General features: G+C 48.5%; 1 protein-coding gene across 5 annotated transcripts in view; it reads left to right on the top strand.

Moving 5' to 3' along the window:
- RGS9 (regulator of G protein signaling 9) overlaps positions 1–14,499 on the top strand; it is a 99,858-nt gene that overhangs the window by 29,760 nt on the left and 55,599 nt on the right. For all 5 annotated transcript variants that reach the window (XM_050762440.1, XM_050762439.1, XM_050762437.1 and 2 more), the window contains 5 exons: positions 330–436; positions 647–698; positions 963–1,021; positions 3,107–3,183; positions 8,318–8,399. In XM_050762440.1, coding sequence (XP_050618397.1) covers positions 330–436; positions 647–698; positions 963–1,021; positions 3,107–3,183; positions 8,318–8,399 — 377 coding nt within the window. The remainder of the gene's footprint in view (positions 1–329; positions 437–646; positions 699–962; positions 1,022–3,106; positions 3,184–8,317; positions 8,400–14,499) is intronic.

Genomic DNA, 14,499 nt, shown 5'->3' with positions numbered 1-14,499 from the left:
CTACAGAGGCTTTTCTAGGCCTTCCTTAACCATCACCCGCTGCAGCAGACCACCTGTGGGTTCTGTTAACATCCAGGTTTCCTAGTTCCCGTCCAGACTTACTGAGTTGTCATTCCTTAGGATAGGACCTGGGAGGTCCTCCTTTTAGCGTGCAACCCAGCTGATGCTTGTCCACAGCCAAGTTCAGGAACCAGTGTCCTCACTGCTCATGAGATGCAGTGCTGCTAGGAGGGGGTACCTGTCCTGGAGTTTGGGGTGCCGTGGAGGCCGGCAATGAGCTCCTGTCTCAGCCCTGCTCTTAACATCCGTGTCTGAACTGCTTTTCCCAGAGGCACAGAACTTGGGCAACTTTATTGTCAGGTATGGCTACATTTACCCCCTGCAAGACCCCAAGAATCTCGTTCTCAAGCCTGATGGCAGCCTCTACCGATTTCAGGTGAGTCTTGGCCTTGACCTTGGCTGTTCATATAGGGTTGATCTCATTTGAAAAGATCTCATTTGTAAAGGTCGGGTTCATAGTTTCACAGATCAGGACTTCAGAAACGGTGGAGGGGACTAAGGTGGTTCGATTTCTTTAGTCACAGGGTTGGGGTCCATTGAGTCACAATCCAGTTTTAAAGTGTGGTTTCCCTGGTTTCTTTTGCAGACACCGTATTTCTGGCCCACCCAGCAGTGGCCAGCTGAAGATACCGATTACGGTAAATACTTCAGTCCCAACTATGCCTTTGGTAGTGCTTAACATTGCTGCTTATTTACTTGCAGCATTTTGGTGACATTTGTCTTGCTGTCATCATGACCTTTATGTCAGTCCGCATCTGCACTGGGCATGTCCCCAGGGGCAAGGGACTGGGTGTGCTGAGCGTTCTCTCCCCCACTCTGAGCACAGCAGCCTCAGGCTTAGGGAGGCTGCAGATGGGGTTCTGAAAGATGATGATGGAAAATGTCATTGCTTTCTTTTCCAGCCATCTATTTGGCCAAGCGAAATATCAAGAAGAAAGGAATTTTGGAAGAATATGAAAAGGTATGGAGGTGCTTTTAAGTAGAGGTTATTATAATTGAGTGGAATATAGTTTTGAGCTGTACTTTCCTCATTCTCACATCACTACATTCATATGCGCCCTCATGATCCATCCAGCCAGCCAGCTAGCCATCCTTTTACTAATTAGAAGCAGCTAACTGAAGTAAATTCTTTCCCATGTCTAACTTTAGTTTCTCTTGCTGTAATTTAAACCCTTGCCTCAGTGGCTACTGGGCACACGGTGGCTCCCCCCTTCCTTTTGCCATCCCAAAACAATGTGACATAATTAATATGTACTCTAATGGACAACCCTTGGTTAACAGATTTGAACTTGAATTTTTTTTTTTTTTTTTAAGACAAAGTCTTGCTCTGTTGCCCAGGCTAAAGTACAGTGGCATGATCTCAGCTCACTGCAACCTCCACCTCCCGGGTTCAAGCGATTCTCCTGCCTTAGCCTCCCGAGTAGCTGGGATTACAGGCATGTGCCACCATGCCTGGCTAATTTTTGTATTTTTAATAGAGATGTGGTTTCACCATGTTGGCCAGGCTAGTCTCGAACTTCTGACCTCAAGTGATCTGCCTGCCTCAGCCTCTCAAAGTGCTGGGATTACAGGCGTGAGCCATCGTGCCTGGCCCGAACTTCAATTTATGATGGGAAAACAATCTGTATAGACTGTTGTACTGTATAGACTTTTGTTTTAGGCTGGGTGAGTCCAATTTCCCAAAGAACATATGCTAGCCCTCAAAAGGCTAGAATTTCTGGGCAGAGGGTGAAAATCTTGCTGTGTTCTTTTACTTATTTGTTTATTTATTTATTTTTGTGACAACATCTTGCTCCATAACCCAGGCTGTAGTGCAGTGGTGCAGTCTCGGCTCACTGCAACTTCTGTCTCCTGGGCTCAAGCCTCAGCTTCCGTAGCAGCTAGGACTACAGGGGCACACCGCCACACCCAGCTAATTTTCGTATTTTTTTGTAGAGACAGGGGGCCCAGGCTAGTCTCAAATTCCTGGGCTCAAGTGATCCGCCTACCTCAGCCTCCCAAAGTGCTGGGATTACAGGAGTGAGCCACCATGTTAGGCCATGTGTTTTTATTCTTACAGGCATGTTTTCAGAAAGGCCGGCTTATCTTTGGTTTATCTTAGGGTTTATTTTTGTGAATTTGTGATGCTCTGTTGCTGAATAGTGAGTTTCCAGGTTAGGTGCGGTGGCTCACGCCTGTAATCCCAGCATTTTGGGAGGCCAAGATGGGAGGATCACTTGAGGCCAGGAGTTCAAGACCAGCCTGGCAACATAGTGAGACCCTATCTCTACGAAAGGTTAAAAAATTAGCCAGGTGTGGTTGCATGTACAGGTAGTCCTAGCTACTGAGGCAGGAGAATGGCTTGAGCCCAGCACTTTGAGGTTGCAGTGAGCTATGATTGTGTCACTGTACTCCAGCCTGGGCAACAGAGTGAGACCCTGTCTCAGAAAAAAAAAAAAAAAGATTTTCAAATTCTTTTTCTTCTTTGATTCTTTCTTCCTAATCAGATTTGGGATATATTTATTTATTTATTTATTTGAGACAGAGTCTCGCTCTGTCACCCAGGCTGGAGTCCAGTGGCGCGATCTCGGCTCACTGCAAGCTCTGCCTCCCTGGTTCACGCCATTCTCCTGCCTCAGCCTCCCGAGTAGCTGGGACTACAGGTGCCCGCCACTACGCCCGGATAATTTTTTGTATTCTTTTTAGTAGAGACCGGGTTTCACCATGTTAGCCAGGTTGGTCTCAATCTCCTGACCTTGTGATCTGCCTACCTTGGCCTCCCAAAGTGCTGGGATTACAGGCGTGAGCCACCGCGCCCGGCCGGGATACATTTATTTTTACAAAAGCAAAAAAGAGCAATAAAAGTGAGGCTTCTTATGAAAGCGTTTTGAGAATTCAGCTGCTCTTTGAGTGAACACCGGGGTAAAACCAGCTCAGACACCATCAGGCTGGGTCCATGGTTGCCATGAGCCAGGGGTGTGCCCTTGGTTAACTTAGAGTTTGTTGCCCTGTGGCACATGGCATATGTCTTGGGGCTTACTGTTCTCATTTTGTTTTTCTTCTCCAGGAAAATTACAATTTCTTGAACCAAAAAATGAACTATAAGTGGGACTTTGTCATTATGCAGGCCAAAGAGCAGTACAGGTGAGTGAAAGGAGACCATGCTTGTCCTCTTGGTGTCTTTCCTCCCTCTCTTCCTTCTTTGTTTCTTTTTATTTATTTTATTTTATTTTTTATTTATTTATTTTTTGAGACAGAATCTTGCTCTGTTGCCCAGCCTAGAGTGCAGTGGCGTGATCTTGGCTCACTGCAACCTCCACCTCCTGGGTTCAAGTGGTTCTTCTCCCTTGCCTCCCAAGTAGCTGAGATTACAGGCGCCCACCACCATGCCCAGCTAATTTTTGTTTATTATTATTATTATTATTATTATTTGTATTTTTAGTAGAGATGGGGTTTCACCACGTTGGCTAGGCTGGTCTCGAAGTCCTGACCTCATGATCGGCCTGCCTCAGTCTCCCGAAGTGCTGGGATTACAGGCGTGAACCGCTGCACCTGGACTCTTTCCTTTTATTAAAATAAACTTGTTTTTGAGCATTTGTGTGCCTAACACTGGGCTGGGCAGGGGGAATAAAAAGACACAGTCTCACAGGTCAGGCAGATGAAGGAATAGGCTATGGTGCTGCTGCGAGATGAGGACCACCTGGCTGGGGTTTTCAGAAGGAGTCGTAGAAATGACATTGAACCCGGGGAATGCGTAGGAGGGGTCCAGGTGAAGGATGGCAGTTGTAGAGGAAGAGGAGAGGTGTGGTGGCAGGAAGGGGCTCCCAGCAGGCAGAACCAGAGCCTGGAGGCAGGAGTGTGCCCACTGCAAGCAGTTCCTTGCAGGTGCATCTGAGAGTGCAAAGTGTGGAACTGGCAGAAGTTAGCAGGATGTGAACTAGAGATGTTAGCAAGAGCGGATCGTGAGAGGGCTTTGTGCTGAGGGCCACAGGGAGCCATAGAATGATGTTTAAGCAGGGGAGGGATACACAGTGATCAGATTCGCGTGTCAGAACCACGCCTCGCTCACTTGCATTTGCCTGTTGCCATATCAGAACTGGAACTGGAAGTCCCCTCCAGGGCTCTGCCTTAACGAGAGCCGGATGCAGATATTGGGGACAGGGAGTGGTAGGGAGAGGGTGTCTGTCATGACAAGGTTAGACTATCATAACAAACAGCCCCCGACTCTCAGGGGCTGGAAACCATAAGGTCCATTTCTTGCTGGTGCTCCCCATCCACTGTGGGGCAGCTGGGACCCTGACATGCTTTCCCCACCTCCAGGTCCCATGCAGAAGAAGCAGCACCATCTGGGCTTTGTGCGTTGCTTAGCAGGGACAGGGATTTCCTGTGTGTATCAGAGCAGCACTGTCATCCTGCTCATGAGTCACAAGGCAAAGCAGGTCAACTTCAAAGGTTGGTGGGTGGGGACATAGAATCCTACCAGGTGCCTGAGAAGAGGGACAGCTGGGAACATCTGGTGACCCGCACCGGTGATTACCAAAAGCGATGATCCCCCGGTCCGACCTCACTCACTGTGACAGTCCTGGATCCAGGAAGGTCTAGACTTGCTGGTGCTTAGCTGGGCTGGATGGGGAAGACCTGATTCTCACCCAGCAGCCTAGGTATTGGAATAGTGATGAACACTATTTACGGGACAGCTGGTCCGGGAAAAATAGATTCTTATGGCAGAATAGCTTTATTGCCCTGCATGGTGGAAATTATGTTCTTAGGGTTTAGAACCAGGTAGAACATCAGTGAGAGAGCCGCCAGTACTTGTTAGCCACAAACATGTTTTTACCTGGGCACGTTTGAGGCGAAACAACATGGCTTATCTTTAATCACTTACATTTGTTCATAAAGCTTCATGTGGCGAGTTTTTGGGTACTGTCTCACTTTATGTTGGTGTGGGGAAATACCATAGTAATTATTGTCACCCTGCATTTCTACAAATGGGGAAACTGAGGCTTAGGGAGGTGAAAATTACTTAGCTGAGGTCACTTGCTGAGATAATGGTAGAACTTGGGCTGATATTACTTAATTCCATTTGTTGCACCAGTTTTGAGTTTCTGATGGGTTCCAGCACTAGGCTGGGCTCCAGGGACACAGAGATGGGTAAGATGTGCCCCTCTCCCTCAGCCCGTCCATCCCCTCCTCCTCCTGTCTGCTCTGAGCAGGACGATCCCAGCAACCCACAGGACTGTGAACCCTGATATCTGCTTTCCTGGGCACTCTGGGTGCTCTTGCAGCTCAGAGCTGTTCTCAGTGATCCCTGCAGGTCCACCACCAAGGCCTTGGCCTCAGCTGGGATAAAGCTCTGTGCTGCCCAGATCCTGGGACATTCCCCTCTTCCATTCTTCCAGGTGCCTTGGAATGAGCGATTCCTGAAAGGCTTGCTCCACTTGAGATGGCTTTTTCCTGCTAATTTTATGGCTTAAAGGCTCCTCTGATTTCAGATTTAGGGTCTCAGCACAAAACGAGGTTGACTGTGTAGCTTGGCCCATGAAGTAGTCATTTTGTTATGCTGAGTCCCATCTTCCAAGTTCCACACTCAGCATCCAGCTACTTACTCAAGATCTCACATTGCTATTAAACCTCAGACTTACCTTGTCCATATTCGAATATGTCTTTCCCTCACTCTCCAAACCTCTTCCTCCAGTATCACCCATATCAGGACCTCTACTGCCCCTACCCTGGTTGAACCAACCTCACCATCACCTGAACCATGGCAACATCCTCCCGACTGGCCTCTCTGCTCCCAATTTGCCCCCGTGTTTGAAACACAAATAAGATCACCTCATTCCATCTTCTCTAGCTATCAGGGAGAACACTCACTTCCAATGTAACTTCCACAAAGAGGCTTTTCTGATTAGCTGCATTCAGATCATCCTAAAGTCAGTGGCTCAAAACAACAATTATTTTATTATGTGTCCTGATTTCTATAGGTTAGGGATATGGGAATGTCTTGGCTGATCAATTCTGACTCAGAGTCTCTTGAGTGGTTGCTGGCAGATGGCTGGAGCTGGCGTCCTGGAGCAACTGGGGGCTGGCTGGCATTTCCTGCTCTCTTCTTGTAGCATCTCTTTGTGATCTAGCTTGAGCTCCCTCACAACATGGCTGCATCAGGGAGGGTTGTTAGGTAGCTTACAGGTGTTTGGGGACTTCAAGACCACATATTCTAGTAAGGAGGGTGACAGCTGTCCCACCTTTTATGTCCCAGCCTCAGAAATTACAGTGCCATGCCTGACATCCCATGTTGGCAGAAACCACCACAAAATCCCACCTGGCTTCAAGGGGAGGAGACATAGACCCACATCTGTCAATGGAAAGAGTGTCAAAGAATTATAGACATATTTAAAAATCACCACAGAGGCCATCCCTGATGTTCCATGATGGTACCCTGAATGTTTCCTTATGGCATATAATGCAATTTGCAATTCTGTATTGATTCTTTGACTGTGTATGTGATGTTTAGTTCAAAAGCTACTCAAGGGCAGGGACTATGTTTGGTTCACCAGTAGATGCCCCATGCTTGGAACTTAGGGGAAGATCAATGAATACGTGAATGAACGAACGAATGAATGAATGAATAATTAAGCAGATGCTGTTGCTGAAAAAAATCACAATATGACAAACGAAAGTAATTCCTAGGTTACTAACTCTCTTGCATTCTGTTTATCACAACTCTCCTCTAATAACATCTGTCACAGAAAAGCAGAAGAGCAAAGTCGGAAAGGACCCATGGGGTAAATCAGAGAGTGACTCTATTTGCCAAGCTTTCCAGCATTGTGGAAACTCTGTAATGCCTCAGGCCAGTTGTGGCCCATGCTCCTGAGGTCAGGGGCTAGTTAACCTGGTAGAAAATCCAGTTAGGCTGTCAAGGGGAAGTTTGAAGACAGTGTTTATATTTAATTTCCAGAGGAGCCTGACAGAACGCCCAAATGAAATGGCGCTGTTCACCCATCTGGCTCCCTGAGTGTTATGATGTTTTTCACAGTATGTTAATGGGGAGATGAATCCGCCGACTCTGTCTAGCAGAGGGCATGTGCGTCATCCCACGTTGCCTGGGAAAACAAGCATTAACAAGTGTGAGCACGGGTCGCCGTGGAAATGGTACAGAAGGGGGCCCACGGCAGGATCATTAGTGTTACTTTGCCCCTGGAGGAAGAAGGCCCTGCATCATTTCCCATCCAGAGTGGGAAAGGGAGAGAGACTGAGAGATAAAAAGGAAAATAAACAGCTTTTTTTTTTTTTTTTTTTTTTTTTTTTTTTTTGAGACAGAGTTTTGCTCTTGTCGCCGAGGCTGGAGTGCAGTGGTACAATCTTGGCTCATTGCAACCTCTGCCTCCCAGGTTCAAATGATTCTCCTGCCTCAGCCTCCTGAGTAGCTGGGATTACAGGTGCATGCCACCATGCCCGGCACGTTTTTGTATTTTCAGTAGAGACGGGGTTTCACCATGTTGGTCAGGCTGGTCTCGAACTCCTGACCTCAAGTGATCTGCCCGCCTCGGCCTCCGAAAGTGCTGTGATTACAGGCATGAGCCACAGCTCTGGGCCATAAATAGCCTTTTATAGCAATAAGGTGTGCTCAGAAAAACCCCTGATATGGCATGAACTCTTTGCAGCGGCAGAGTAGAAGTCACAGGCAGGGAGGAGAGAGGACTCCCCAGGCCAGCATCTTCCTTGTCACCATCCCACAGGTGGGATGTCCAGACGCTGACTATGTTGTTCGCCCAAACAGGGAAAAGTTAAGAAGCCAGGAGGTCAAATGCCAGAGGGTCACCCGTGTGCACTGTGCTCCAATGTTGACGTTGGTGGAGTTGGTTTGATTTAGGGCTCGTGGCGGCAGTGTGATCTCAGTGCAGCACTGTGCTGTCCAGGGGAGTTAGACCCTGGCCATACTCCCACGTGCAAGTGCCACTTCTGCCAGTTGTGGCAGTGTGACCCTGGTGGGCTGGTGGGGCATTCACCCCCTCTTTGTTTCAGTGCCCTGAACTTTGAAGTAAGAAAAGGCCACTGGGAGGATTAAGTGGGATTAAAAGAGTTAATATGTGTCAAAGTGGTTAGAAGAGTGCTAGTACTTAAGTGTGATGTCAGTGCTTGCTGTGTTCATTACTATTACAGTATACATGAATTACTTGGGCAGGTTGGGAGAGGGGTCTAGGTCATCAGGAATCGGCGGCATCACTAAGCAAAAGATACAAAGTCTTCCTGGCCTTAAACGTGGCTTTTGGCTTTTCAGGGCTGGAAAGGAGAGGAACAAAGCAGACAGATATGCCCTGGACTGCCAGGAGAAGGCATACTGGCTGGTGCACCGATGCCCGGTGAGTATCCTCCTGCCTGGTGTTCTCTGTCTCCTCCTGTGCCACCCACCTCCATCCTGTGCTCTCCATGCCTGTTTCCAAGTCCTCTTTCTCCAGGGTGAGAATTGGATCAGCAGGAGGAGCTGCTCAGTGTCGGGTTAGCATCCCAGGGCCTCTTGACCAGAAAAGGAAGTTCTCTGTCTGGATGGGGTCTGCTCATGGCCCATGTGTTGGTGTTAGGTAGGGAGGGACCTGAATGAATTTGTCTTTTATGGGGGCTGGGACTTTTTTTTTTTTTTTTTGCTAGGATATCATACCTTGGGAAAGGAATATAAGGAGAAAAAATTAGAATGTAGGCCCCAATGGAGGCTCCAATGCAGAAAAATAGAGTCCCGTGAGAATGGAAACTGCATGGCCAAAGTTCTCCTTGGTGTCTCCTGCTCCCTCGCCTTTTGCTCTCCTAGATCCAGTTCCCAGCAGCTGAGATGGGAGGAGGAGAAAGAATACGTCTGTGTCGAGCTGCTTCTTGCTTGCAGCACACTGAATCTCTGGCTTTGGGACTTTCAGTGGCCTAGAGAGACAAGCTGTACAGAGCTGGTGTAACTTGCCCCAGATCATCACTGGGAAATGGTAGCCTCATCCTGCAGCACACGGAAGTGGGCTCTGACTGCCACATACTGGGATGAACTCTGCTGCCTCAGTTTCCTCCTGTCTCAGCCCCCTGTGCTGCCTATGGGTAGGAGGTAGGAGATGTGAATGAGATTCCGGAAACCAAAGAGTTACAAAGAAATGTTCTTCCTCCTCTTCCTTTAGCTTCCTTGCCTGCCAGGTATCAGACATTCTCAGAACCAGAAAGAGAACTGAGTGAGGCCTGGTGTCAGAGTTTATGGATTTTTGAACTTCAAGCCCATCTGATTTTGGTTGTTTTGCTTATTTTATTTATATACTCAAAACAGATTCTCCTAAGGTGTTCCACCCTATAGGGGCATGGCTTTGGATGCTGTGTTGCTGAGGTTGAGGTTCTGAGGTTGATCCCCAAGCAGCTTGTTTGATTTTTTCTTGGCTTCAGGGTTTCTCCTCTAGGGAAACCAGTTTACAGATGTTTGACACAAGTATCTGGGGGCTGGGTGACAGAGAACAGGGTCCTGGAGACAAGCACCCCTTCTGGTTGGTAGCATAGAAGCTCTTTGTATGAGAAGGAGCCTCACATTGCTCGTGTGTTCCAGAAGCACTCTGTGGTGAGGATAAGGAGACGTGGTGGATATGCCACATTTGGCAAGACACCTTGGTGCCCAGTGGCACCATGCCTGAGGGAACTCTGGTTCTTTCAAGGTTAAGAATGGCTTCTATATTATATGCAGAGACTCGTCACTGTGGGATTGCCAATGTGACTACATTCCTTGCAAAGTGACATGGACTATGACATAGCTATGCAGTAAAATGAAAAACTGATCAGCCAGGTTCTTCTCAGTTCTCCTGGGGTAAGCTCTCACCCCTCACCAGGCTAGTGGCTGAGTGGCTCTTCACAGCATGATGCAGAATCACATAAATATGACAATGTGTCTCTATGACCACCACCTCCCCACCGCCCATCTCCGCCACCATGACCGTCATCCCACCTCCCACTCCCTCACCTCCCTTATCTCCCTGACCTCTACCACATCTCTTATTTCCCCCACTTCCCACTTTCACCACCACCTCCACCACCCTTATTGTCATCGTCATTGTGGTCATTGTCACCATCACCATCACAGTAGGTGTGAACTGAGAACTCCCAGTGTGCTGAGCACTGTGCTAAGCCTTCTGCATTCTTTTTTTTTTTTTTTGAGATGGAGCCTTGCTCTGTCGCCAAGACTGGAGTGCAGTGGCACGATCTCGGCTTGCTGCAACTTCCACCTCCCGTGTTCAAGCGATTCTACTGCCTCAGCCTCCTGAGTAGCTAGGATTACAGGCGCGCACCACCATGCCCAGCTAATTTTGGTATTTTTAGTAGAGATGGGGTTTCACCATGTTGGTCAGGCTGGTCTTGAACTCCTCACCTCGTGATCCGCCCGCCTCGGCCTCCTAAAGTGCTGGGATTGCAGGTGTGAGCCACCGCGCCCGGCTGCCTTTTGCATTCTTATTGAACCTTTGCAGCGCTGTATGGAAGGGCTTATCATTATTCTCATTTTACTGATAAGCAAGTGAAAGCTCAAGGATGTTACTAATTTGCCGGAAGTTACACAGCTAGTAAGTGCCAGAGGGTCTGAACCTACATACCGCTGACTGTGGAACCCCTGCACTGACTTAGCCCTATGCACTTCTGCCTCTCAGGCAATGTCATGGGATGTCTTGGTGCAGTTCAGTCCTTTGGTAACCTCCTGGGTCATTAGAACGTTGCCTGGGTCACTGCTGCTCTAAGAAGCTGAATGCCTGGGTCCACACGTGCCTGGTCCCTCTTTGACAGCACTGGGGACCCAAGTTCAGCTTGAGGCTTTGATGGACTCAGAGTGGTCCTAGAACTTCCAGGACATAAAACTGCTCCACACATCTAACCTCTTTCATGACTGCTCCCTAAGCGAAAACCAGACCAGTAGTCAAAGATGAGGCAGGAGAGTGCAGTGGCCCCACTCTCTGCGATTTTCTTAAAATTCTCCCCATCTCTTGTTGGCCTGTTGGCCTGAGGGGGTGGAAGGTAGCGTTTTTGAAGAGCATCTCAGTCTAGAAATTGAGCGATCTGACTGACAGGCTCAGGAAGCCCCGGAGCTCACAGACTGCCAGACTGTTTCCAGGAGACCCAAACAAACCGTCAGTTCAATGGGAAAAAAAGCCAGCCAAGGCAAACAAAGTACTTGGCGCTGTGGAGTGTCATGGCCACTCCGTGTCAGACTGTAACCAACAGTTGTAGAGTGAGACGCGGCCTGCCATTACTGAACCTACTCATTCACTTGTTCATTTGTCTGTTCACTGATCCATGAAACCTTCATTGAGCCTTGACTTTGTCCCAGGGAAGGGGTTAGGTGCTGGGTGTGAAATAACAGTCAAGAGTCATTGAGTGCTCTTCTGTGCCTGTATTAAGCTCTTGGCACAGATGACCTCATTGACGTCCAATGCTATGATGTAGGGAATATCACCATCCCCATTATTCAGATGGAGAAATTGAGGTTCATTGAAGTTCAGTTGCCTGCTCAGTTCTGGGAGAGGAAGCCACACCTTTCTGATGGCAAAGCCTGATGTGCTACTTCTGTGCAAGGAGGCCCCACCCGTGGTCCCTCTCTCAGCTCAAGGAGCTCAAAATCCAAATTGCTGGAGCACAGGTGAGTAACACTCTCCCAGAGATAAGACCTAAATGCAGAAGGGCACAGCGAGAGGGTGGTTGATTTAGAAAGGCAGGGAGAAATGTCTGATAGATGCTGTATCAAGGAGATCATCACTGGCAAAGGCCAAGACCCCACGTGGGTGGTGGTAGTTGAGGGCTCTGACCTGAATTCCTACCCAGAGCCCAAATGACACCTGTGATTCAGCATCCTGTAATGAAGGAAAATGATGTTCCTCACCCGTTTTTTACCCAAATGGTACCAAGTACAGATCTGAGCACGATGCAAACAACAGTAAGTTTTGTAAATGAACAAAGGGAGAAAGTGCTCCCTTAGACAGTCATGTGGAGGCCTTCCCTGCATCTTTGCTGTGCCATCTGTGACTTCCTGCCTCCCAAGGATGTAGTCTGAGGCTGCTTCCTGGCGGTGGGTGTGCTAAATCAAGTGATCCCTTATCTGCATATCAAGCTAAATGACCCTTGTTTCAACCACATATGCAGACACTTGCCAGAGATGTCTGCCCTCCATTTCCCATTGAGGTTGGGCTAAATGTCCAACCATGGAAAATGGCAAAATAAATTGAGGTACATTAACATGATGGAACATTGTGAAGCTTCAAATAATATTTTCAAAGGCCATTCATTGACCTAGGAAAATGATCTGACATATAATGTGTTTTTTGTTTGTTTGTTGTTTTTTGCTTGTTTTTGAGACAGAGTCTCACTCTGGGGTGCAGTGGCATGGTCTCGGCTCACTGCAACCTCTGCCTCTTGGGTTCAAGAAATTCTCCTGAATCAGCCTCCTGAGTAGCTGGAATTATAGGTGCCTGCCACCACACCTGGCTAATTTTTGTATTTTTAGTAGAGACGGGGTTTCACCATGTTGGCCAGGCTGGGCTCGAACTCCTGACTCCATCTTGGCCTCCCAAAGTACTAGGATTCCAGGCGTGAGGCACTGTGGCGGCCTGACACATAATATATTATAAAACCAGGGTGGGTGGGATGCTCCATGTGCTGTGGTCCAGAAAAAAAAAAAAAAAAGTTAACGTATATTTTGTGAATATCTGCTCTATGCCGGGCGCTTACTAGGCAATGGGGATATTTGGATTATGAGCCAAGACAGACAGACAATGCCCGTGACCTCAAGGAGTTTCCTGTAGTCTGGTAGAGAGACAAAGACTAAAATAATTAAACCAATGAATGAGTAACATGCAGAATACCACAGCAGCTGGTAGGAGGCAGGGACCCTGTGTCCAGTTGGTGGTCAGGGAACATGGAACACAGGATGTGGAGAGTGACATTCAAGCCAAGATCCTCTAGTAGCTGACTTTCCTAACGCTGCAATGTAAAATTGTCTCCCTGTTTCACCTCAACTCTCTTTCTTTCTTTCTTTCTTTCTTTTTTTTTTTTTTGAGACAGAGTCTCGCCCTGTTGCCCAGGCTGGAGTGCAATGGTGTGATCTCAGTTCACTGCAACCTCTGCCTCCCAGGTTCAAGCGATTCTCCTGCCTCAGCCTCCCAAGTAGCTGGAATTACAGGTGTCTGCCACCTTGCCTGGCTAAGTTTTTGTAACTTTAGTAGAGATCAGTTTTTCACTATGTTGGCCAGGTTGGTCTCGAACTCCTGACCTCATGATCTATCTGCCTCAGCCTTTCAAAGTGCTGGGATTACAGGCATGAGCTACCACGCCTGGCCTCATCTCTATTTCTTTCCCCTGTCTTATTTTGTTTAGAAAACGAGTTAGTGTTTTATTTATTATTTGTTTTCTATTCCATGCATCAGAAGAGTCTGATACTTTTGGGAAGAGAGTGAAGCTGAGAGAAGGAGGGGCGGGGGGACACGGTGGAGTGCCACCAAGAAGTGACCATCAGCTCCCACGCTGGCCCTCCTCTGTATGTGGGTTCCTGGGAACGTCGCCTCCTCACCAGCAGTTGTCACGAGTACAGGAGCTCCTTTCCTGACCTGAGCGATGAGGCATTGAGCAAATTGCCTCTTCGGCTTACACCCAAGGGATGTTGTTGGCGGTGGCAGGGTCACACCCTGGTGTTCACAGTTCCTCAGGATGAAGGAGGGGAGCTTGCAGGTCTCTGAAGGCTTCCTGTGTGAGGCAACAGGGCAGAAAGCGCCTGCTGCCTCCTTATCTGCGGGCGGCACACCGCAGGATGCATTGGCTGCCCTTACTTCCTGGGTGCTAACAGTCAGTCCTGGTTATCTTCATCTGAACACCCTGTTATGTGCCAGAAACTGCGTCAGCAGTGCTCTGGTGATGATCACAGTGGATCAAAGACTTTACACTACCTGATGAATGAAGAGATGGATGAATGAAAGGAGCCTGGGGGTCTCTGAAACCAGCAGAGGCAGAAAGGCAGCGCCCTCATGAGTTTCAAGGGCAGGGAACTGGAAAAGGACCACGGCTTGATTGGGAACGACTGAGACTCAAGGGCTGCTGCCCACAGAGGCTCAAGAGCCAAGGCAGCAGCGGCCAGAGGACTGTGCCTGGCTGTTCTGTAGGGGAGGCGTGGAGAGCCAGGTTGAGGCTAGAACTGGACAGACTGGCAGAATCATGAAGCTCAGTGGGTGGCTGCGGATCTGAGAGTCTAAGGCCATCTGGTCTGGGCAGCTGAGGGCACAGAGGAGTCTATCTCAGTTATGCAGTGCACTGTTGAGCACTGGGGCAACCAAATTTATGTCAGAGCCTGGGGCACGTTGGAAGGAAAGAACTAGATAACGAATTCAAGACTTGAGCAGGTGACCACATTGAAGTCACTGAGGCAGTGAGCACCTGTGGAAGAGCAGCCAGACAGTGGTTGTAGGGCGTCATGGGCAC

This window comes from Macaca thibetana, chromosome 16 (assembly GCF_024542745.1).
Source record: "Macaca thibetana thibetana isolate TM-01 chromosome 16, ASM2454274v1, whole genome shotgun sequence".
NCBI classification, from domain to species: Eukaryota; Metazoa; Chordata; class Mammalia; order Primates; family Cercopithecidae; genus Macaca; species Macaca thibetana.
Note: the sequence above shows the minus strand (reverse complement) of the source record. Positions and strands in the feature narration are given on the sequence as shown.